This window comes from Oncorhynchus keta, chromosome 15, assembly GCF_023373465.1.
Source record: "Oncorhynchus keta strain PuntledgeMale-10-30-2019 chromosome 15, Oket_V2, whole genome shotgun sequence".
Classification (NCBI taxonomy): domain Eukaryota; kingdom Metazoa; phylum Chordata; class Actinopteri; order Salmoniformes; family Salmonidae; genus Oncorhynchus; species Oncorhynchus keta.
Window position 1 is genome coordinate 9,373,103 of NC_068435.1, and position 25,621 is coordinate 9,398,723.

The following is a 25,621-nucleotide window of genomic DNA, read 5'->3' on the forward strand; positions in this document are numbered from 1 at the left end:
AATAATGGATTACGATCACACCCCTGCTTTCCGCTTGAGCCCTCTGGTGCCCTCACCCTGAGGGCATCTGAAGAGAATGCCAGGGTTGCCAGGACCATCCAGGAGAAAGAGTGTACAGGTGTCGTCTGGATGCTGAAGCCACGACAAGTGAAAGCGAAGGCAAAGGCTTGTGTGGTCGCCAGAGGGGGTGACCCGTATGATAGCCAACTGGTGGACAAGTGAGAGTGCCATGAAGTTCGGCAAATACCGTGGTCAAACCTTCAAGTGGCTGCTATGCCACAATGTCGGCTACGCTGTCATGGTCTTGGCTTCTCACCAGCAAGAGAGGGAGATGGGGACACAGACACGTCACCTCAAATGGCCAACAAGGACCGGTTTGACTGGTACTCTTTTCCTTAAATAGTTGTACAGTTGTGGCCAAAAGTTTTGAGAATGACACAAATATGAATTTTCACAAAGTCTGCTGCCTCAGTTTGTATGATGGCAATTTGCATATACTCCAGAATGTTATGAAGAGTGATCAGATTAATTGCAACTAATTGCAAAGTCCCTATTTGCCATGCAAATGAACTGAATTCCCAAAAAACATTTCCACTGCATTTCAGCCCTGCCACAAAAGGACCAGCTGACATGTCAGTGATTCTCTCGTTAACACAGGTATGTATGAGTGTTGACGAGGACAAGGCTGGAGATCACTCTGTCATGCTGGCTGAGTTCGAATGACAGACCGGAAGCTTCAAAAGGAGGGTGGTGCTTGGAATCACTGTTCAATGTGCCGTCATCATTGCTTTGCACAAAAAGGGCTTCACAGGCAAGGATATTGCTGCCAGTAAGATTGCACCTAAATCAAACATTTATTGGATCATCAAGAACTTCAAAGAGAGCGGTTGAATTGTTGTGAAGGCTTCAGGGCGCCCAAGAAAGTCCAGCAAGCGCCAGGACCGTCAACTGCGTAGTCTGCCACAAAATCAACAGCATAGTCTGCCACACTACTGGAGTTTTGACATAATTCAAGAAGTTTACTGGCCGCCTCTCCCCGGATACCGGAGAATCAAATACCTTCCTAACTTCTGCCATGAAATCCTCCAGGTAGTGGGAATGGAAACAGAGCCACAATAGCAAGGCAGACTGCCCATTCTCTGGGGGCTAGTCCTAAGAATATGTCCATTTCCAGGAGGACAATCAAGGCTCCAGCGTGAGAAATCCCTCCCCCTTACTAAAGGATTTTGTAGCAACATTGCCTAGAGTTGGCAGAGGCCTTGTGCTTTTTAAAGAGATTTTATTAATCCTAATTGCACAAATACATGTTATGTGAAACTCTAATCAAGAGGAAAGGCATTTCATATTATAGAAATTAAAAGACATTTAATAATTGTCAATTTCTTGAGCTTGTGTGCTAGATCATGCTAATTCTGTGTGTGCAAAAAGAAAACCTGAGGTGTGACTGGATATCACTTTGTTTACTATCCTGCAATGTAATCACCCCACAGTAAAATGATTTACATACTGTAGATTGCCTTGTGTTACACCTTGATTAAAAGCAGATGTTAGTCAATCACATCCATTGATAAATAACATACAATTTGGCAGGTAGACCATCAGGGCCAGGAGACTTTCCACGTTAGGTTGCTTAATATGGTCCTTCTGTAGCTCAGTTGGTAAACGCCAGGGTAGTGGGTTCGATTCCCGGGACCACCCATACGTAGAATGTATGCACACATGACTGTAAGTCGCTTTTGGATAAAAGCGTCTGCTAAATGGCATATATATAAAATGCATGGAAAACCTCTCTGGTAATTTCACCCAAAAGAGAATTTATTTTCCCCTAATGGCTGAAGAGTTTTTTTTTTTTAGATATTCATTTTTGTTTCATCAGACCATTTTATTATACATGTCAGAGCATGTTTGTTTTACAGCTTTTCTTTTTCCTTTCTCATCAGTAACAGTTTCACATCTTATTTTCATTATCTTCTCTTGTTATACATTGTTATGGCATCCGGTGCATGTATTCTGGCAAAACCCGCTTAAAATGTGAATGTTGAAAAGAGATTAGTAATTTAAAAGCATCTTTCATTTTTCAATTCATATAATTCATATTCAAAGTTGTTTAGGATTTATTTATGTTGTTCTGGATAAACTCTGTCAGATTTTGTTAATATTTTCAGTTCACATATTTTTGTCTTTCAAACTTCAATTCATTTAAATCTTTGTTTTCCAGACATTTCACATGAAGTTTCCAAAACTCTTATCATTTTTAACCATAGTAATTACTGACTTGAGATTATACCTCTTATTTGAATAGTGACATTGCAGAGAATATTGAAATGTGTTTTGTAATAAATAATTCAGTTTACTTGTTTTCACACTTTTTCTACGATGGCAATGCTGGTGGTCTGGTCATCTTTGGGAGGTAGGGGTGGAGGGGACGTAATCAGGGAAGGGCAGGGTCATCTTCTTCCTACTTGCAGTTGGACTGTGGGGAGTGGTCGGTGTACTCGCTGTCTGCACTTTTTAGTAGGTGTCGCCTTCATCTCTCATCTTCACTGTCGGTCTCGCTGTCACTTTCTTTCATATCGCAGCTCGAGGCCTGGTGGGAGACATCTGCTTTGGAGCTCTGGTGGTCGACATTCCTGGTTCCATCTCTCTGTGCTGGGATCACTCTCTCTCACAGTCCCTGGACCAGCAGCGGTGACATCACGGTAGTGGTCTCGCTGACTGTCTGGGGTGCTGGGTTAAATGCTGTGGGCTCTCTCTTCGTCAGGCTTTGGGTTAGATGCTGGATCTCTTCTTGCTATGTAAGAAACTTGACAATGGAAGAAGGTGAGGCCTTCACCTCCACACAGGCTGCACATGCCTCCAGTCTCTTGGCATTCGGGATGGACAGAAATGTAAACTTTTTCCACTTCACAAATAATGTCCCTGACAGTGCCCAAATGAATATTCAATGAGTAATACATTTCCTTGTAGCCTTCTCCTAATCTTTGCCTTTCACCAACCTTATCTGAGTTCTTTTGGAAGTTTCTTCCTCATATCTTTGCTGGAAATTCACTTAATGAAATGGGGACCATAGAGAAGTTCTCTCTATGGTCCCCATTTCATTAAGTGAATTTCCAGCAAAGATCTTCTCATTGGTGTATTTAAATGTTTTGAACCACTGTGATTGGACACAGGAAAAGTCTTCTTAAAGCTGCAATATGTAACTTTTTGGGTGACCCGTCAAAATTCACGTAGAAATTTACGTTATAGATCTGTCATTCTTATTGAAAGCAAGTCTAAGAAGCGGTAGATCTGTTCTATTTCTATGCTTCCTATTCTTACGTTTTTAAACTTTCGGTTTGGTACACCAGCTGAAAATGCAGTATTTTTTAATGGGAAAATATATTTCACAGCGTTTAGATGGTACAATGATTCTCTACCGTATCCTTGCTTGTTTTGTCACAAACTGAAATTAGGGGAACTATTTGTGCTTTTGCAAACAGGAAATGGCAGCGCAATTCCTGCACAGTGCATCTTTAAAGAAATGTTGTGTAAGTGACTCGTTCAGGTTTGCCATGACAAAGGGTATGAAGACAAGTCCAGATTTCTCAGTAAAAAAAACTTTTCTTCCACTTTGAAAGTGTGGAGTAGGTTGTGTCGATCAGTGAAACAAAATCCCAATTTAATGCATTTTTATTTTATTTTAAGGAAGGAAAAATGTGAACTGCAGGGGTGAGTAGACTTTCCCTGGTGACTGTATTTGTGACTATCCAAAATGTAAGTTTTATAGCCCTAACATTTACCGTTACCCTAGCAGGCTATTATTTACATATATTTATCTCAACATGTTGATAGTATCTGTAGTTCCCTACAGATGATCTATCAAAATAAAGTATAACAAAGTTAACCTAATGCTTTCCTCTTGCCAACTTTATGAGATCAGTGATTACTTCATGGAAAGGATGCATTTCTCATCGGGCCCATCAAATCAAACAGACCACCATCAGAAACTAAAAAACATGCTTCACAAGACAGTTTTGGGGCATTTTTAAAAGGTTTATTGTATCATCATTTCACTGTGAATCAGATACATCAAGGCTATGTTTTAATAACCACACTAGCATAACACTTACACGAAGCATGCAAAGCACATCGCTTGATTTCTAAGTGGTATATTCATGTGGATATTTGAACACAGGCATTTGACTGACGGTACAGATGTACAGAGGTCATCTTCTTTGATGCCCGTTTGGACCCATTCAGAACGTTTACTGCTTGTGACCCTTGGAGGAAGAAGAGTTCCACATTTCTTCTCCGTCCTTCTCAACGACCAGGTTGCCGTCGTTACGCAGGTACATGCGGCACATCTTGAACCCTTGAGCCTGGCTCTTGGTTTGCCACATAATCTTGTTATCCCTCTTGTACATGACAAAGTTGCTGTCATCTTGCATGCACAGGCGGTAGGCGTCGCGCTGTCCCGCGGTGTCAGAGGACCACATCTGCCTCCAGCCATAGATGACAAAGTTTCCGTCCTCCTGTGCAGATGACATAAAGGGTTGTGGTAAGGATGGTGTATGCGAATAAACATTAAAAAATAAGAAGTTTTACCACACAGTTTGGGAGCCACTGTCCTGGTTCAGCAATAGCTGACTTCAGATTACATATGGTCTGTATCTGTAAATGTACCTACCTGGAAAACTGCCTTGTATTCCTTGTTATTGGACCACATGTAGTCTCCCTTACGCATCTCATCATACTTGGACATGTAGTTCCTGCTCATGATTCTGAAATAAAGAATATATAAATAAAACTCTGCTTAGCAAAATAATACATATAGCTAACCTTTTCTAAATTCCTAAAGCAAATATTCCCATGGCAAAAATGTGTAATTTAATCACTTTTGAAATAGTAATATAATGGCCTATTCACCTATCAAATGGTGAATAGCACTCTTTATTTTTTATTTCCCCCCCAATTTCATGGCATCCAATTGGTAGTTAATCTTGTCTACACATCGCTGCAACTCCCGTACAGACTCGGGAGAGGCGAAGGTCGAGAACCATGCGTCCTCTGAAACACAACCCAGCCAAGCCGCATTGCTTCTTGACACAATGCCCATTTAACCAGGAAGCCAGCCACACCAATGTGTAGGAGGAAACACCGTACACCTGGCGACCATGTCAGCGTGCACTGCGCCCGGCCTGCCACAGGAGTCACTAGTGCATGATGGGTCAAGGACATCCCTGGAGGACAAACCCTCCCCTAACCCAGACAACGCTGGGCCAATTGTAAGCCGCCCCATGGGTCTCCCGGTCGCAGCCAGGACTCGAACCCAGAATCTCAATTGAGTGACTAGCACTCTTCCACTCAATTGAGGCATCCTGATGTTGGCAAGAGTTTAAGTTGCCACCAAAAGACATTTCAGTTTTTAGCAAATTCAAAATCACTACTAAGAGTTCCCACATCTGTTTTCAGCGTAAAAGGAAGCTAGGTTGAATAAAATGGCTGTATCCCAGAACACCAGACAATACGGTTGTTGCCAAGGCTACACAACATACAGCAGGAGACATGCTACACAACATACAGCAGGAGACATGCTATACCCAGAAACTCAAGTTGCTAAACTCCCACTTTGATACTCACAGTCCGTGTGGTTCAGTAGTTCAGGGGATCGGATTGATGAGGCTGGAGGTTCCAAATGAAGTGAAGTTGGTAAATAAACGTCCTCTTTTATACCCACTGAGGAGAGGGTAAAGACGGGGGGTGGGGTGTGTGATTGGAGGAGGAGACTGGGGCTGAATGGACACTGAGATGCACAAGACAACCTTAAAACACGTGGTAGTTAATTTGACTGGAATCTTGAAAAATAAAATGCTTTTACAGTTTGGATTAGATTGCCTAGATTAGAGTTAACTTTCATCTGGTGTATCTGGCTGGACACATTGACGGTGCTAAAGACTGATCTGGCCTTGTGATCATTTTAAAGTTCAAAGAGTTTAAAGTTACACATTTTTGATGGTTAAGTGTTCCTCTGCATTGCGTACGTATTAGCGACTAATTAGCCCTTAAATTCATTGTAAATGATTTAGCTAATGGAAACGAGTTCGCTGTTAAGCATAGCTTTTAAGAAGCATTCTACATAGATAAGTATTGAATCTTGTTTAAAAATCATTGTTTCAACACCATCTACCTTTTTTAGGCAATCATTATATTGTTACTTTGAAGTGATCTATATAGGTTTTTCCAAGTACCAGTACTGCTCATGTGCATAATATTGTGCCTTTTGGACTACAACCTTTCCGTCGTGTCAGATAATTTGTTCTTGAATGCTGAGTGTTTGTGTGACTGGTGAGTTTCTTTTTAAGTATGAAGAATGACACTGTTGTTCCCTTCAGCAAGCAGATGCTCATCGTAACTGGAAAATCCGACATGATCTTGTTCAAATCTGAACAATTCTTCAACCATGGCAATTTTAGCTTGGTAGTTTAGCTAGCTAACATTAGTAATTATACATTTAGCTAATTTAACATTGATCCAATTGGTCCAGCTAGCTACATTCTCCATATAGTCAAGTTTGATGTCGTCAAAAATATATTTTGCTTGATCATCTTTTGGTTGAAAAGGTGAAAGGTCAGTGATGAAATGTCACAACTCAAACTCGGGTATCAACATCACCCCTATTAATAGCCTGTTCAACCTCTTTTTCGTATCGTCTGAGATCCCCAAAGATTGGAAAGCTGCCGCGGTCATCCCCCTCTTCAAAGGGGGAGACAACCTAGAACCAAACTGTTAGAGACCTATATCTGTCCTACCCTGGCTTTCTAAGGTCTTCGAAAGCCAAGTTAACCTGTCTAGGACAGATCACCGACCATTTCGAATCCCACCATACCTTCTCCGCTATGGAATCTGGTTTCCGAGCTGGTCATGGGTGCACCTCAACCATGCTCAAGGTTCTAAACAATATTTTAACCGCCATTGATTAAAGACAGTACTGTGACAGTAGTCTTCATCGACCTGGCCAAGGCTTTCCACTCTGTCAATCACTGCATTTTTATCGGCAGATTCAACAGCCTTGGTTTCTCAAATGACTCTATGGGGGTGCCACAGGGCAGTCTATGGCAGTCTCTATGGGGGTGCCACAGGGTTCAATTCTCAGGCCGACTTTCTTCTTTGTATACATCAATAATGCCGCTCTGTGTTACACTGTGTTAACAACCCTCCAGACGAGCTTCAATGCCCTACAACACTGCTTCCGTGGCCTCCAACTGCTCTTAAATACAAGTAAAACTAAATGCATGCTCTTCAACCGATCGCTGCCTGCACCTGCCCGCCCGTCCAGCATCACTACTCTGGACGGTTCTGACTTAGAATATGTGGACAACTACAAATACCTAGGTGTCTGGTTTAGATTGTAAACTCTCCTTCCAGACTCACATTAAGCATCTCCAATCCAAAATTAAATCTAGACTCGGCTTCCTATTTCGCAACAAAGCATCCTTCACTCAGCTTACAGATCATTGCACCTGTACATAGCCCATCTGTAAATAGCCCACCCAACTACCTCATCCCCATATTGTTTTTTTTTTGCTCCTTTTCACCCCAGTATCTCTACTGCACATTCATCTTCTGCACATCTATTACTCCAGTGTTTAATTGCTAAATTGTAATTACTTCTCCACTATGGCCTATTTATTGCCTTACCTCCCTTATCTTACTGCATTTTCACATACTGTATATAGACTTTCCAACTGTTATTGACTGTATGTTTGTTTATTCCACGTGTAACTCTGTGTTTATGTCGCACTGCTTTGCTTTATCTTGGCCAGGTCGCAGTTGTAAATGAGAACTTGTTCTCAACTGGCCTACCTGGTTAAATAAAGGTGAAAAAATAAATAAAACAATCTCTAACTTTCCGACTTGGGAGAGTTGTTCCACGTGGTTATTTCCCAGCTGGAAACTCGTATTTCCCAATTCCAAGGAGCATTTGAAGACAGTATATTTCTTGTACCGCATTATTTACATTGATAATACACAGTAATGAACACTAATCTACAGTCTTTTCAAATTTGTATTGAAAGAAAGAAAGTAAGAAACCTGAATTGTTCAAACCACCTTCATTGGAGATGGAAAGTTTCCCTTCAATGATGAGATATTATTATTATTTTACTGCCGTTAGAACCTGACATCATGAGGATGTACTTTCCTTACAGTACATTCATGTGTTGGAGCCGACAAAAATTAATAATCACAAGTATTTATTTCTGATGTGGGTGAAGACCAAATAAAAGCAAGTGTAATCAGTTTTCACTGATATAAATAATTGTCGTTGTCCACAAACTTGGTGCACAAATAATTTACAGTGTTAAACAACACTGTGTGAACAATGACCCGGATCCATGACCCGGCCTCCTTCGACATGGGATCAATGACCCGGCCTCCCTAGACCCAGGCTCAATGACTCAGCCTCCCTAGACCCGGATCCATGACCCGGCCTCCCTCGACATGGGATCAATGACCCGGCCTCCCTAGACCCATGCTCAATGACCCGGCCTCCCTAGACCCGGGACCCATGACCCGGCCTCCCTCGACCCAGGCTCCATGACCCACCAGCTGCCCCCCCCCCGAATATGATTGGACCAGACGTCAAATCGGCGACGTTGGTTGGTTCGAGTTAATCAAGACACATTCGCATCCCCGTTGGTGGCTTTTGGTAGCTTTTAGGTATTCGAGACAAGCTAGTCATCGGATTGGCTGACAGTGTCAGTGATAGAGACAAGCTCTAAAGCCAATGGATGCAATAGTGCTATATGGCCACCAGACGGCAGTATTGGAACAAAATGAACAAGAAGTCAAAGGAAGAATGAAAAAAATAATATCTAGGGGTTATTTTGGATATATTTTGGGGAAAATGTGGGCAAAAAATACAGATAAACTGCCATTATGGTGCAATTTCCTCAACAACTGACTTGATATTGAAGTCGATGGGATTTAAAAAACTTTTTTTTTTTTATGGGTAATATTAGCGGGAAAATAGATGTCCCCCCGCAAAAAAACATTACATATAGGGGCAAAAAGGGTCAGGAACGCTTCACGAATTTTGCGTGTCATCCTCTGTTATACGTTTCTTAAAGGCCCAGTGTGCTTATTTAACATGTTTTGACATGAATATTACAGAATTAATTCAATACCTTAACATGTTTACATCAAGTTCATTTGAGCCATCTTTGGGGGCCCTGTAAAGTCTGTTAAGGTGCTCCACGAGCCCTGTGGGGCCCCCAGGGGCCCGTTTTAAGATGGCCGCTCTGAGCTATCTGTTGCTTTTTTTGTTGCAATCTTTGGCTCACCTCATTGGCTAGTTAACTTTGTTGCATTTTTGGGGTGCAGAGACGGATTGGTCATGTTACAAATTATGCCACCAATGAGATTCTTATCTGTCGTTCATGTCCCGCCTCCCCACAAAATCCACGGAGAAATTCTGGACAGTTCTCAATCATTCCAAGTAGTTGTGAGAAAGATAGTCGTAAAGGTAACATTAGCTATATTTCATCCCGGGTTTTCGGAACACAGTTGTGTATTTAGGTGAATTAAGGTGAGTGTCATTCGTTGAGTTACTTGAAAACGATAAGCAGCGTAGCTATGTGGTCCACTGTGTATTGCTGTCAACAAATAACAATGTATGTGTATATGTGTGAATAACCTCTCTTAATGAAAGGAATAATGGATTACGATCACACCCCTGCTTTCCGCTTGGAGCCCTCTGGTGCCCTCACCCTGAGGGCATCTGAAGAGAATGCCAGGGTTGCCAGGACCATCCAGGAGAAAGAGTGTACAGGTGTCGTCTGGATGCTGAAGCCACGACAAGTGAAAGCGAAGGCAAAGGCTTGTGTGGTCGCCAGAGGGGGTGACCCGTATGATAGCCAACTGGTGGACAAGTGAGAGTGCCATGAAGTTCGGCAAATACCGTGGTCAAACCTTCAAGTGGCTGCTATGCCACAATGTCGGCTACGCTGTCATGGTCTTGGCTTCTCACCAGCAAGAGAGGGAGATGGGGGACACAGACACGTCACCTCAAATGGCCAACAAGGACCGGTTTGACTGGTACTCTTTTCCTTAAATAGTTGTACAGTTGTGGCCAAAAGTTTTGAGAATGACACAAATATGAATTTTCACAAAGTCTGCTGCCTCAGTTTGTATGATGGCAATTTGCATATACTCCAGAATGTTATGAAGAGTGATCAGATTAATTGCAACTAATTGCAAAGTCCCTATTTGCCATGCAAATGAACTGAATTCCCAAAAACATTTCCACTGCATTTCAGCCCTGCCACAAAAGGACCAGCTGACATGTCAGTGATTCTCTCGTTAACACAGGTATGTATGAGTGTTGACGAGGACAAGGCTGGAGATCACTCTGTCATGCTGGCTGAGTTCGAATGACAGACCGGAAGCTTCAAAAGGAGGGTGGTGCTTGGAATCACTGTTCAATGTGCCGTCATCATTGCTTTGCACAAAAAGGGCTTCACAGGCAAGGATATTGCTGCCAGTAAGATTGCACCTAAATCAAACATTTATTGGATCATCAAGAACTTCAAAGAGAGCGGTTGAATTGTTGTGAAGGCTTCAGGGCGCCCAAGAAAGTCCAGCAAGCGCCAGGACCGTCAACTGCGTAGTCTGCCACAAAATCAACAGCATAGTCTGCCACACTACTGGAGTTTTGACATAATTCAAGAAGTTTACTGGCCGCCTCTCTCCCGGATACCGGAGAATCAAATACCTTCCTAACTTCTGCCATGAAATCCTCCAGGTAGTGGGAATGGAAACAGAGCCACAATAGCAAGGCAGACTGCCCATTCTCTGGGGGCTAGTCCTAAGAATATGTCCATTTCCAGGAGGACAATCAAGGCTCCAGCGTGAGAAATCCCTCCCCCCTTACTAAAGGATTTTGTAGCAACATTGCCTAGAGTTGGCAGAGGCCTTGTGCTTTTTAAAGAGATTTTATTAATCCTAATTGCACAAATACATGTTATGTGAAACTCTAATCAAGAGGAAAGGCATTTCATATTATAGAAATTAAAAGACATTTAATAATTGTCAATTTCTTGAGCTTGTGTGCTAGATCATGCTAATTCTGTGTGTGCAAAAAGAAAACCTGAGGTGTGACTGGATATCACTTTGTTTACTATCCTGCAATGTAATCACCCCACAGTAAAATGATTTACATACTGTAGATTGCCTTGTGTTACACCTTGATTAAAAGCAGATGTTAGTCAATCACATCCATTGATAAATAACATACAATTTGGCAGGTAGACCATCAGGGCCAGGAGACTTTCCACGTTAGGTTGCTTAATATGGTCCTTCTGTAGCTCAGTTGGTAGAGCATGGCGCTTGTAACGCCAGGGTAGTGGGTTCGATTCCCGGGACCACCCATACGTAGAATGTATGCACACATGACTGTAAGTCGCTTTTGGATAAAAGCGTCTGCTAAATGGCATATATATATAAATGCATGGAAAACCTCTCTGGTAATTTCACCCAAAAGAGAATTTATTTTCCCCCTAATGGCTGAAGAGTTTTTTGTTTTAGATATTCATTTTTGTTTCATCAGACCATTTTATTATACATGTCAGAGCATGTTTGTTTTACAGCTTTTCTTTTTCCTTTCTCATCAGTAACAGTTTCACATCTTATTTTCATTATCTTCTCTTGTTATACATTGTTATGGCATCCGGTGCATGTATTCTGGCAAAACCCGCTTAAAATGTGAATGTTGAAAAGAGATTAGTAATTTAAAAGCATCTTTCATTTTTCAATTCATATAATTCATATTCAAAGTTGTTTAGGATTTATTTATGTTGTTCTGGATAAACTCTGTCAGATTTTATTAATATTTTCAGTTCACATATTTTTTGTCTTTCAAACTTCAATTCATTTAAATCTTTGTTTTCCAGACATTTCACATGAAGTTTCCAAAACTCTTATCATTTTTAACCATAGTAATTACTGACTTGAGATTATACCTCTTCTTTGAATAGTGACATTGCAGAGAATATTGAAATGTGTTTTGTAATAAATAATTCAGTTTACTTGTTTTCACACTTTTTCTACGATGGCAATGCTGGTGGTCTGGTCATCTTTGGGAGGTAGGGGTGGAGGGGACGTAATCAGGGAAGGGCAGGGTCATCTTCTTCCTACTTGCAGTTGGACTGTGGGGAGTGGTCGGTGTACTCGCTGTCTGCACTTTTTAGTAGGTGTCGCCTTCATCTCTCATCTTCACTGTCGGTCTCGCTGTCACTTTCTTTCATATCGCAGCTCGAGGCCTGGTGGGAGACATCTGCTTTGGAGCTCTGGTGGTCGACATTCCTGGTTCCATCTCTCTGTGCTGGGATCACTCTCTCTCACAGTCCCTGGACCAGCAGCGGTGACATCACGGTAGTGGTCTCGCTGACTGTCTGGGGTGCTGGGTTAAATGCTGTGGGCTCTCTCTTCGTCAGGCTTTGGGTTAGATGCTGGATCTCTTCTTGCTATGTAAGAAACTTGACAATGGAAGAAGGTGAGGCCTTCACCTCCACACAGGCTGCACATGCCTCCAGTCTCTTGGCATTCGGGATGGACAGAAATGTAAACTTTTTCCACTTCACAATAATGTCCCTGACAGTGCCCAAATGAATATTCAATGAGTAATACATTTCCTTGTAGCCTTCTCCTAATCTTTGCCTTTCACCAACCTTATCTGAGTTCTTTTGGAAGTTTCTTCCTCATATTTGCTGGAAATTCACTTAATGAAATGGGGACCATAGAGAAGTTCTCTCTATGGTCCCCATTTCATTAAGTGAATTTCCAGCAAAGATCTTCTCATTGGTGTATTTAAATGTTTTGAACCACTGTGATTGGACACAGGAAAAGTCTTCTTAAAGCTGCAATATGTAACTTTTTGGGTGACCCGTCAAAATTCACGTAGAAATTTACGTTATAGATCTGTCATTCTTATTGAAAGCAAGTCTAAGAAGCGGTAGATCTGTTCTATGTGCATTATTTCTATGCTTCCCATTCTTACTTCTTTTAAAACTTTCGGTTTGGTACACCAGCTGTTTTGTCACAAACTGAAATTAGGGGAACTATTTGTGCTTTTGCAAACAGGAAATGGCAGCGCAATTCCTGCACAGTGCATCTTTAAAGAAATGTTGTGTAAGTGACTCGTTCAGGTTTGCCATGACAAAGGGTATGAAGACAAGTCCAGATTTCTCAGTAAAAAAAACTTTTCTTCCACTTTGAAAGTGTGGAGTAGGTTGTGTCGATCAGTGAAACAAAATCCCAATTTAATGCATTTTTATTTTATTTTAAGGAAGGAAAAATGTGAACTGCAGGGGTGAGTAGACTTTCCCTGGTGACTGTATTTGTGACTATCCTAACATTAACCATTACCCTAGCAGGCTATTATTTACATATATTTATCTCAACATGTTGATAGTATCTGTAGTTCCCTACAGATGATCTATCAAAATAAAGTATAACAAAGTTAACCTAATGCTTTCCTCTTGCCAACTTTATGAGATCAGTGATTACTTCATGGAAAGGATGCATTTCTCATCGGGCCCATCAAATCAAACAGACCACCATCAGAAACTAAAAAACATGCTTCACAAGACAGTTTTGGGGCATTTTTAAAAGGTTTATTGTATCATCATTTCACTGTGAATCAGATACATCAAGGCTATGTTTTAATAACCACACTAGCATAACACTTACACAAAGCATGCAAAGCACATAGCTTGATTTCTAAGTGGTGTATTCATGTGGATATGTGAACACAGGCATTTGACTGACGGTACAGATGTACAGAGGTCATCTTCTTTGATCCCCCTTTGGACCGATTCAGAACGTTTACTGCTTGTGACCCTTGGAGGAAGAAGAGTTCCACATTTCTTCTCCGTCCTTCTCAACGACCAGGTTGCCGTCGTTACGCAGGTACATGCGGCACATCTTGAACCCTTGAGCCTGGCTCTTGGTTTGCCACATAATCTTGTTATCCCTCTTGTACATGACAAAGTTGCTGTCATCTTGCATGCACAGGCGGTAGGCGTCGCGCTGTCCCGCGGTGTCAGAGGACCACATCTGCCTCCAGCCATAGATGACAAAGTTTCCGTCCTCCTGTGCAGATGACATAAAGGGTTGTGGTAAGGATGGTGTATGCGAATAAACATTAAAAAATAAGAAGTTTTACCACACAGTTTGGGAGCCACTGTCCTGGTTCAGCAATAGCTGACTTCAGATTACATATCTGTAAATGTACCTACCTGGAAAACTGCCTTGTATTCCTTGTTATTGGACCACATGTAGTCTCCCTTACGCATCTCATCATACTTGGACATGTAGTTCCTGCTCATGATTCTGAAATAAAGAATAAATAAATAAAACTCTGCTTAGCAAAAAAATACATATAGCTAACCTTTTCTAAATTCCTAAAGCAAATATTCCCATGGCAAAAATGTGTAATTTAATCACTTTTGAAATAGTAATATAATGGCCTAGAATAGCACTCTTTATTTTTTATTTCCCCCCCAATTTCATGGCATCCAATTGGTAGTTAATCTTGTCTACACATCGCTGCAACTCCCGTACAGACTCGGGAGAGGCGAAGGTCGAGAACCATGCGTCCTCTGAAACACAACCCAGCCAAGCCGCATTGCTTCTTGACACAATGCCCATTTAACCAGGAAGCCAGCCACACCAATGTGTCGGAGGAAACACCGTACACCTGGCGACCATGTCAGCGTGCACTGCGCCCGGCCTGCCACAGGAGTCACTAGTGCATGATGGGTCAAGGACATCCCTGGCGGACAAACCCTCCCCTAACCCAGACAACGCTGGGCCAATTGTGAGCCGCCCCATGGGTCTCCCGGTCGCAGCTAGGACTCAAACCCAGAATCTCAATTGAGTGACTAGCACTCTTCCACTCAATTGAGGCATCCTGATGTTGGCAAGAGTTTAAGTGGCCACCAAAAGACATTTCAGTTTTTAGCAAATTCAAAATCACTACTAAGACTTCCCACATCTGTTTTCAGCCTGAACACCAGACAATACGGTTGTTGCCAAGGCTACACAACATACAGCAGGAGACATGCTACACAACATACAGCAGGAGACATGCTATACCCAGAAACTCAAGTTGCTAAACTCCCACTTTGATACTCACAGTCCGTGTGGTTCAGTAGTTCAGGGGATCGGATTGATGAGGCTGGAGGTTCCAAATGAAGTGAAGTTGGTAAATAAACGTCCTCTTTTATACCCACTGAGGAGAGGGTAAAGACGGGGGGTGGGGTGTGTGATTGGAGGAGGAGACTGGGGCTGAATGGACACTGAGATGCACAAGACAACCTTAAAACACGTGGTAGTTAATTTGACTGGAATCTTGAAAAATAAAATGCTTTTACAGTTTGGATTAGATTGCCTAGATTAGAGTTAACTTTCATCTGGTGTATCTGGCTGGACACATTGACGGTGCTAAAGACTGATCTGGCCTTGTGATCATTTTAAAGTTCAAAGAGTTTAAAGTTACACATTTTTGATGGTTAAGTGTTCCTCTGCATTGCGTACGTATTAGCGACTAATTAGCCCTTAAATTCATTGTAAATGATTTAGCTAATGGAAACCAGTTAGCTGTTAAGCATAGCTTTTAAGAAGCATTCTACATAGATAAGTATTGCATCTTGTTTAAAAATCATTGTTTCAACACCATCTACCTTTTTTAGGCAATCATTATATTGTTACTTTGAAGTGATCTATATAGGTTTTTCCAAGTACCAGTACTGCTCATGTGCATAATATTGTGCCTTTTGGACTACAACCTTTCCGTCGTTTCGGATAAATTGTTCTTGAATGTTGAGTGTTTGTGTGACTGGTGAGTTTCTTTTTAAGTATGAAGAATGACACTGTTGTTCCCTTCAGCAAGCAGATGCTCATCGTAACTGGAAAATCCGACATGATCTTGTTCAAATCTGAACAATTCTTCAACCATGGCAATTTTAGCTTGGTAGTTTAGCTAGCTAACATTAGTAATTATACATTTAGCTAATTTAACATTGATCCAATTGGTCCAGCTAGCTACATTCTCCATATAGTCAAGTTTGATGTCGTCAAAAATATATTTTGCTTGATCATCTTTTGGTTGAAAAGGTGAAAGGTCAGTGATGAAATGTCACAACTCAAACTCGGGTATCAACATCACCCCTATTAATAGCCTGTTCAACCTCTTTTTTCGTATCGTCTGAGATCCCCAAAGATTGGAAAGCTGCCGCGGTCATCCCCCTCTTCAAAGGGAGACAACCTAGAACCAAACTGTTAGAGACCTATATCTGTCCTACCCTGGCTTTCTAAGGTCTTCGAAAGCCAAGTTAACCTGTCTAGGACAGATCACCGACCATTTCGAATCCCACCATACCTTCTCCGCTATGGAATCTGGTTTCCGAGCTGGTCATGGGTGCACCTCAACCATGCTCAAGGTTCTAAACAATATTTTAACCGCCATTGATTAAAGACAGTACTGTGACAGTAGTCTTCATCGACCTGGCCAAGGCTTTCCACTCTGTCAATCACTGCATTTTTATCGGCAGATTCAACAGCCTTGGTTTCTCAAATGACTCTATGGGGTGCCACAGGGCAGTCTATGGCAGTCTCTATGGGGGTGCCACAGGGTTCAATTCTCAGGCCGACTTTCTTCTTTGTATACATCAATAATGCCGCTCTGTGTTACACTGTGTTAACAACCCTCCAGACGAGCTTCAATGCCCTACAACACTGCTTCCGTGGCCTCCAACTGCTCTTAAATACAAGTAAAACTAAATGCATGCTCTTCAACCGATCGCTGCCTGCACCTGCCCGCCCGTCCAGCATCACTACTCTGGACGGTTCTGACTTAGAATATGTGGACAACTACAAATACCTAGGTGTCTGGTTTAGATTGTAAACTCTCCTTCCAGACTCACATTAAGCATCTCCAATCCAAAATTAAATCTAGACTCGGCTTCCTATTTCGCAACAAAGCATCCTTCACTCAGCTTACAGATCATTGCACCTGTACATAGCCCATCTGTAAATAGCCCACCCAACTACCTCATCCCCATATTGTTTTTTTTTTGCTCCTTTTCACCCCAGTATCTCTACTGCACATTCATCTTCTGCACATCTATTACTCCAGTGTTTAATTGCTAAATTGTAATTACTTCTCCACTATGGCCTATTTATTGCCTTACCTCCCTTATCTTACTGCATTTTCACATACTGTATATAGACTTTCCAACTGTTATTGACTGTATGTTTGTTTATTCCACGTGTAACTCTGTGTTTATGTTGCACTGCTTTGCTTTATCTTGGCCAGGTCGTTGTAAATGAGAACTTGTTCTCAACTGACCTACATGGTTAAATAAAGGTGAAATAAATAAATAAAAACATCTCTAACTTTCCGACTTGGGAGAGTTGTTCCACGTGGTTATTTCCCAGCTGGAAACTCGTATTTCCCAATTCCAAGGAGCATTTGAAGACAGTATATTTCATGTACCGCATTATTTACATTGATAATACACAGTAATGAACACTAATCTACAGTCTTTTCAAATTTGTATTGAAAGAAAGAAAGTAAGAAACCTGAATTGTTCAAACCACCTTCATTGGAGATGGAAAGTTTCCCTTCAATGATGAGTATTATTATTATTTTACTGCCGTTAGAACCTGACATCATGAGGATGTACTTTCCTTACAGTACATTCATGCGTTGGAGCCGACAAAAATGAATAATCACAAGTATTTATTTCTGATGTGGGTGAAGACCAAATAAAAGTGTAATCAGTTTTCACTGATATAAATAATTGTCATTCCACAAACTTGGTGCATTTTGAGAAGTGTAACTTCTCAAATCATTTACAGTGTTAAACAACACTATGTGAACAATGTTTTTTTTTTGTGAACAAATTTTTTATTTTAGCGTTTATAATAAGGTTGGTATCAACGTGGAAATCATAATGGAAATCTGTTGTAGTCGACTACAGAACCCACAATACAATGCTCTCTCTATGGGCTGGCTGGCATAGCTACGCACAATATTGAAGATAATACCAGCATGGGAAGTAGCTAAATAGCTGTAAAATCGCCTAAACAAACTGTACTATCAGTTTACTGTAGGTGTCTACAATCTCACCATATTCAACCTGCAGATCAGTGTGTCTCCCAGAGTGCAGTCTGACATTCGCAACGGCACCATGCAACAATGCGCCCTGAACTGAAGAGGCAGACAAATAGGAGAAATGTGCTGGCGCTCTGTTAAATGACACATTTCTCGAGGTAGGAATATCGTAAAAAATATGATCAACGGTTAATTCGAAAGAAGACAACCTCCTGTGTTATGACATCGGCCAGTATTGAAATCTGACATGTATGATAGATGTTTTGCGATGAGACAAGACTAACTACCAATTTGGATCCCATGAAATTGGGGAGAAAAATAGGTAAAATCTAAATACAATTTAATAAAAAATATTGAAAACACGATTTCCCATCTAGAGGTTAAATAAAGAAATGACTATAGTAAGTGCCAAATAATCAAATGAAATGTAATTCATCGCTTGCAGATATTATTGCGGGTGTCGAGAAAAGCTTGTGGAATGTAACAGGGTTGATGATTACTTGTTAAATCAGCCATGAACCCCCTTGTGACGAGGAATGGAAGCTTGTTGTGTGCAACAGAGTGGCAATTGCATGCAAGCTTCACCCCCTGTCTGAGGAACAGACACCTGCTTTTACTCTTTGATTTGACTATTAGCTAGCTGTTCAATGTTTCTTTTGACAAAAAATATTTTAAAAGGATTAGTTTCAGATATATATATATGTATATATATAAAAAAGAGTTAAGTACACGTAACAGGGTTGGCTTTAAAATGAGGGACAGACGTAAATGAATCACTAATCACATTTTAAATAAATAATAACCTTCAGAAATGACTGTCAAAGAAATAAAATAACTAGGACTTTATTTACAATTAATGTAAAACTTGGGAGACATTTTGGGATTAAGTGGGTTAAAATCTTCCTAGAAGTGACATGGCTGACAGAGGGGCATGTCCAAATGTTGAATTTTGGCACTGTAGCAAGCCTTTATTCATAATAAAAATGTGAGCTATTGAATTATCCATGTCGGTCTATATTAAAAGGGCAGGTCATTAATATAAGAAGCTTTTTAAAATTAAATATTGTTGCACAATTTTGACTTAAAATATCAAAGGGAGTCAAAAGGCACTCTTCGTGGAACAACCCCATTTTTAGTATGAATTCCTTTCACGTCTCTTCTTCGAGAAAATATAATGTGTGGAATGATCACCAAGCTAATAAGAGCACACATTTTCAATTACCGATAAACTCTAAATTAAGGGTCAGATTTGAAAGCATAGGCTACTGTAATATTATTATGATTTTTTTTTATTAGAACAAAATAGCAAGTCCAAGATTCAATTGTTCAAATTCTTTCCCTCTGAGTAAGGATTTAACCATTAACATCAATACAATTATTTACTTCTATGTACCACGATTAACATGAAATCATGACTCTAGCTCTCCTTTTACTTAAGAAATTCAGGTGTTTTTTCTGCTGAAGTCAGCAGTCCTTCGGGGGCCAACAGACAAGCTTCTTTCAGGGTGTAATTTGAGATAATCTGATTAGATTTATGAAAGGCATCTGACTTGTTTGTGAACATGGATGATTAGATCCCAACACGCACAAGGTTTTTTTTTATCTGTGAAAGTTTTTTACCGGTTCTCTGCTCCTAAAATAACACGAACAGAGAACAGCTACCCATTGATCTAAAAGCATGCTTTGAGATCCAGCTTGAGATAGACATTTTTTTTAACCCAAATTGCCAAAGTTCTTTAAAGTGAAGTGTATATTAAAGGGATACTTGCTTGTACTATATAAGTACACATTAATTTCATCCAGACCACTTGCCCCAGTTGAAGTCGGAAGTTTACATACACCTTAGACAAATACATTTAAACTCAGTTTTTCACAATTCCTGACATTTAATCTTCGTAAAAATTCCCTGTCTTTGGTCAGTTAGGATCACCACTTTATTTCAAGAATGTGAAATGTCAGAATAATAGTAGAGAATTATTTATTTAAGCTATTTCAACAAAGTCAAGGTGTTGGAGTGGCCATCAGAAAGTCCTGACCTAAATCCTATAGAGCATTTGCGGGCAGAACTGAAAAAGTGTGTGTGAGCAAGGAGGCCTACAAACCTGACTCAGTTACACCAGCTCTGTCAGGAGGAATGGGCCACAATTCACCCAACTTACTGTGGGAAGCTTGTGGAAGGCTACCCGAAACGTTTGACCCAAGTTAAACAATGTGAAGGCAATGCTACCAAATACTAATTGAGTGTACAGTGGGGAGAACAAGTATTTCATACACTGCCAATTTTACAGGTTTTCCTACTTACAAAGCATGTAGAGGTCTGACATGTCTATCATAGGTACACTTCAACTGTGAGAGGGGGAATCTAAAACAAAAATCCAGAAAATCACATTGTATGATTTTTAAGTAATTCATTTTCATTTTAATGCACAACATAACTATTTGATCACCTATCAACCAGTAAGAATTCCGGCTCTCACAGACCTGTTAGTTTTTATTTAAGAAGCCCTCCTGTTCTCCCCTCATTACCTGTATTGTTTGAACTCGTTACCTGTATAAAAGACACCTGTCCACACACTCAATCAGATCAGCCCAGAACTACACAGCATTACCTGGTCAATGACCTGAAGACAGCTGGGACCACAGTCTCAAAGAAAACCATTAGTAACACACTACGCCGTCATGGATTAAAACCCTGCAGCGCACGCAAGGTCCCCCCTGCTCAAGCCAGCGCATGTCCAGGCCCATCTGAAGTTTGCCAAAACCATCTGGATGATCCAGAGGAGGAATGGGAGAAGGTCATGTGGTCTGATGAGACAAAGATAGAGCTTTTTGGTCTAAACTCCACTCGCCGTGTTTGGAGGAAGAAAAAGGATGAGTACAACCCCAAGAACACCATCCCAACCGTGAAGCATGGAGGTGGAAACATCATTCTTTGGGGATGCTTTCCTGAAAAGGGGACAGGACAACTGCACCGTATTGAGGGGAGGATGGATGGTGTGTGCAAACCTGGTCAAGAACTACAGGAAACATATGATCTCTGTAATTGCAAACAAAGATTTCTGTACCAATATTAAGTTCTGCTTTTCTGATGTATCAAATACTTATGTCATGCAATAAAATGCAAATTAATTACTTAAAATCATACAATCTGATTTTCTGGATGTTTGTTTTAGATTCCGTCTCTCACAGTTGAAGTGTACCTATGATAAAAATGACAGACCTCTACATGCTTTGTAAGTTGGAAAACCTGCAAAATCGGCAGTGTATCAAATTCTTGTTCTCCCCACTGTATGTAAACTTCTGACCCACTGGGAATGTGATGAAATGAAATAAAAGCTGAAATAAATAATTCGCTCTACTATTATTCTGACATTTCACATTCTTAAAATAAAGTGGTGATCTTAACTGACCTAAGACAGGGAATTTTTACGAGTATTAAAGGTCAGGATTTGTGAAAATGTATAAATGGATTTGGCTAAGGTGTATGTAAACTTCCAACTGTAAATGTGTTTGAAGTGTTGTGGGGCAGGAGAGGTTAAAAAGGAGTGGGGGGGAGTACAATACCTATCTATGGTATCTTCCCACCAGGTCCATGATAGGGACATAAAAACAGATGCCCCAAGCCGTGTGTGTGTCCTTGAGCCGCCCTGTTGCTCCACAATCCACAACACAGTGCTCACATAAAAAAACGTATTGTAGCTGCCAACCAGTAGTGACGAACCCTGTCCTAAAGTGGTAGAGGTATGCTATGGTCTCTGGTCTCAAGATAGAAATTTGAGTGTGAATACAACTTTCTACAGGAACACTTTTAACACAAGATTACCCCCTCTCCAATCAATACATTTTGAAATGTTTATATATATTAATTTTTTTTACGAGGTTTGGTGCTATTACTGTAGGTGCCAAACTGGGTCATCTATCCCCAAAAATGGAAGTAATATTCAACAGTTTTCCTCTTTCCTCAATGTTTTTTTTTTATTATATATTTTTTATCTCAAAGCTGAGGAACTCAAAGACCCACTTGCAATTAAGTTTCTCCTTAGGTTTGTAATCCAGGGAGCTTTTAAAGTGCTTCGGGTCAACGATTAACAATAATAATAATAATATAATAATAATATATGCCATTTAGCAGACGCTTTTATCCAAAGCGACTTACAGTCATGTGTGCATACATTCTACGTATGGGTGGTCCCGGGAATCGAACCCACTACCCTGGCGTTACAAGCGCTTAAACAAGAGGAACAGAGGGCCAGGGTAACAATAGTAAAAGTTGATAACAGTACTAAAGGGTGAGGTCTATACTCACTGCATCACACTTTTCATCTCCTCTTTATTTAGTGGATCAGATGTCCAAAGATGCCTCCTTGTGTCTTTCCCCAACCAGGAAGTACACTCAAATTTCAAATGGTTTAACATGATTAATTTTTTGACAAAAAATGTAGATTTAAACAAATTAATCAAATCAAATGTATTTATATAGCCCTTCGTACATCAGCTGATATCTCAAAGTGCTGTACAGAAACCCAGCCTAAAACCCCAAACAGCAAGCAATGCAGGTGTAGAAGCACGGTGGCTAGGAAAAACTCCCTAGAAAGGCCAAAACCTAGGAAGAAACCTAGAGAGGAACCAGGCTATGGGGTGTGGTGGCCAGTCCTCTTCTGGCTGTGCCGGGTGGAGAGGAACCAGGCTATATGGGGTGGACAGTCCTCTTCTGGCTGTGCCGGGTGGAGATTATAACAGAACGTGGCCAAGATGTTCAAATGTTCATAAATGACCAGCATGGTCCAATAATCAAAATTGCGTTCAAAAGTCTTATTCCCGCGATTGCGTTCCAGAATTGTTGTGCAATTGACTGCTTCAGGCCTGGGATTTTGCAGTCAACCACCCTACTGAGTAAGCATAGAAGAGGACATTAGATTGCCACGCCACTTTGCCAGTGACTCATTCAGGAGACTATAGAATGGAATAGGGTGCATAGTCTCTCGATATTGCACATTCAAGAAAAGAACAGTCAGTAGCTATAGTAATTCCACAATTATCAATATATTGTATAGGGTCAAGATGTGCATTGTACAAATGCAGCACTGCATTTGTCAATATAGCTAACGAACTAGCCAGTATAAAAGCTACCCAGCTAGCAATGAGGAAGCGGCCCTCTTCCTGGGGGCCGGAACTGATTGAATTGGCCCGGAATCGGCATGAATGACTGCCCAGAATCGGCCCAAGTAGGCCGTTTCCGTGTACCAGAATCCCCCCCAGAAGTGGCCCAATGCCGGTTTTAAAATAAATGTATACAAAATTAATCATTTTAAATATTACTATTATATATTTTATACATACTTTGTGGATGGGTATGATTTGTATCAAAATACTACTTAAACAGGAAAGACTGAAATAATTTAATTTCAATGTTAATTTTTTACATTTTATCACAGAAACAATGAAAAGTAGTTTGATTTAGTCTATTTAAGCTTTCTTTCAATTTAAGCTCTGGTGTGCATTCAGTTTTCTCTATCACTTCTCCAAGGTCTGGTCACTTCTCACTCGCTCTCTCCCCTTTCTCCCTCCATCTCTGTCAGGGGCTAGCTGCATCCATCGTTTTGTGTATCCATCAGGAACTTCAGAATGGATGTGACGCACAGTACCTTTGTAAATATCAGAAAGAGAGTCAATGGAACACTTACTGAAATACTTCCAGAAATGACTCATAGTTTATGCAACTCCCCTATCCCTACAAAATTGTTTATATCAATGGCTTTTTGTGAAATATTTCCAGTTTATTATATTCTTCCTGCCTTGAACTGTGTTGTAATAATGAACTTCCCAGCTGACAATCAAATTGTCATGCTGGCCTGTTATATTTAATTAATCACTTTATGTCTCTCTGCCCCATGCAGTGGCCTTGAAAGCAAACTTACCAATAACAACACTTTTTAAGGCAAGAGGTTCAAATGCTTGTTTCCCATTGGCCCCTCTCCAATTCATTTTCATTACCAGGCCATTTGTAAGGAGTTTTGAGAGGATTCTCCACACATTCACCTTGGTGGTCATCCCTCCAGACAGTCCCAAATATATGGTCTGAAAAACAAAAACGTCTATATGATGAATATAATACTAATTTGAAGAAAGCTGGAATGGTACTCTGTGTCAGATAGTGGCTTGGTTGATTACTTTTCAGCAATACATATAATTATAGAATATCTATATCTTGTCATACCAGGTTATTGTTTAAAGTCTTAATCTGAAAGTTGGCCCTCGACTCTCCTCAAGTCTTACAGCGAGGACATTGGAAGTCGAAGGTCTGTCAAATCTGGAAACTCATCCAGGGTTGATCTGTTCGCCTGGAATTTTTGCAGTGTAATTCTTAATAATTTCTATGAAGGTTAAGATCTCACGAAGAATTTCTGTAAAAATACAAAACAGAACACAGTTGTGTATTATCCTTCACATTCTTTCAGTAGTTTAAAGTTTTATAAAGGATAATAAAGATAAATATAAACAACGCAATCACATTATAGATTAGGGGTGGGCAACTTTGATGTTGGTGGTGGCCACAATATGTACCTGACATGTAACACTTACGATCACACATTGGCTGCTGCTGTTGAATGATTCGCTCAATCCTTGTTGGCCTATCAGAATTCCCAGGTGTCTCTCTTCTGCCCTCTGGAGGTCTGATAACTGGTGCAGGTGGCAGCGTCTGCTAAATGGCATATATTATATTATTATAAACCCTTAGAGGTGTTTGACTGGCCCTTGCGTGAGAACTTTTCCATTGGCTCCTCATCCTCCTGAGCCTGCAGGAAGGGTACCACATGAGTGAGGGGAATGTCTTCCCTGTAACGTACAGATTGCCCGCAATGACAACAGGCTCAGTCCGATGATGCTGTGACACACCGCCCCAGACCATGACAGACCCTCCCCTCCACATCGATCCCGCTCCACAGTACAGGCCTCAGTGTAACGCTCATTCCTTCGACGATAAATGCGAATAGGCAATTAGGCATCTCACGGTACGGACATTGTAATTTATTGTCCTGGCCACATCTGCAGTCCTCATGCCTCCTGGCAGCATGCCTAAGGCACGTTCACGCAGATGAGCAGGGACCTTGGGCATCTTTCTTTTGGTGTTTTTCAGAGTCAGCAGAAAGGCCTCTTTAGTGTCCTAAGTTTTCATAACTGTGACCTTAATTGCCTGCCGTCTGTAAGCTGAACGACCGTTCCACAGGTGCATGTTCATTAATGGTTTATGGTTCCTTGAACAAACATGGGAAACAGTGTTTAAACCCTTTACAATGAAGATCTGTGAAGTTATTTGGATTTTTACAAATTATCTGTGAAAGACTGTGTCCTGGAAAAGAGATGTTTTCCATTTTTTGCTGAGTTTAGTACCCACAGCTATGAGGGTTCTTTTTTTGCAGCAAAAACCCTAACCCTAGGTCTATCCCTTAAATGTTAGGTTTAACC

General features: G+C 40.8%; 1 protein-coding gene across 10 annotated transcripts in view; it reads right to left on the minus strand.

Moving 5' to 3' along the window:
• The window catches only part of LOC118394392 (uncharacterized), a 59,043-nt gene extending 43,769 nt beyond the window's left edge, over positions 1–15,274 (minus strand). The window contains exons 1-3 of one of the 10 annotated variants that reach the window (XM_052463200.1): positions 15,173–15,272; positions 4,667–4,760; positions 4,012–4,511 (exon numbers count right to left, since the gene is read on the minus strand). In XM_052463200.1, coding sequence (XP_052319160.1) covers positions 4,245–4,511; positions 4,667–4,756 — 357 coding nt within the window. In that variant the 5' untranslated portion in view covers positions 4,757–4,760; positions 15,173–15,272 and the 3' untranslated portion in view covers positions 4,012–4,244. Of the gene's footprint in view, positions 1–4,011; positions 4,512–4,666; positions 4,761–5,619; positions 5,725–13,627; positions 14,128–14,273; positions 14,368–15,172 lie in introns of those variants that run through there. The other 9 variants (XM_052463196.1, XM_052463198.1, XM_052463202.1 and 6 more) reach the window with 9 other exon arrangements.
• Between the last annotated feature and the right edge of the window lie 10,347 nt (positions 15,275–25,621).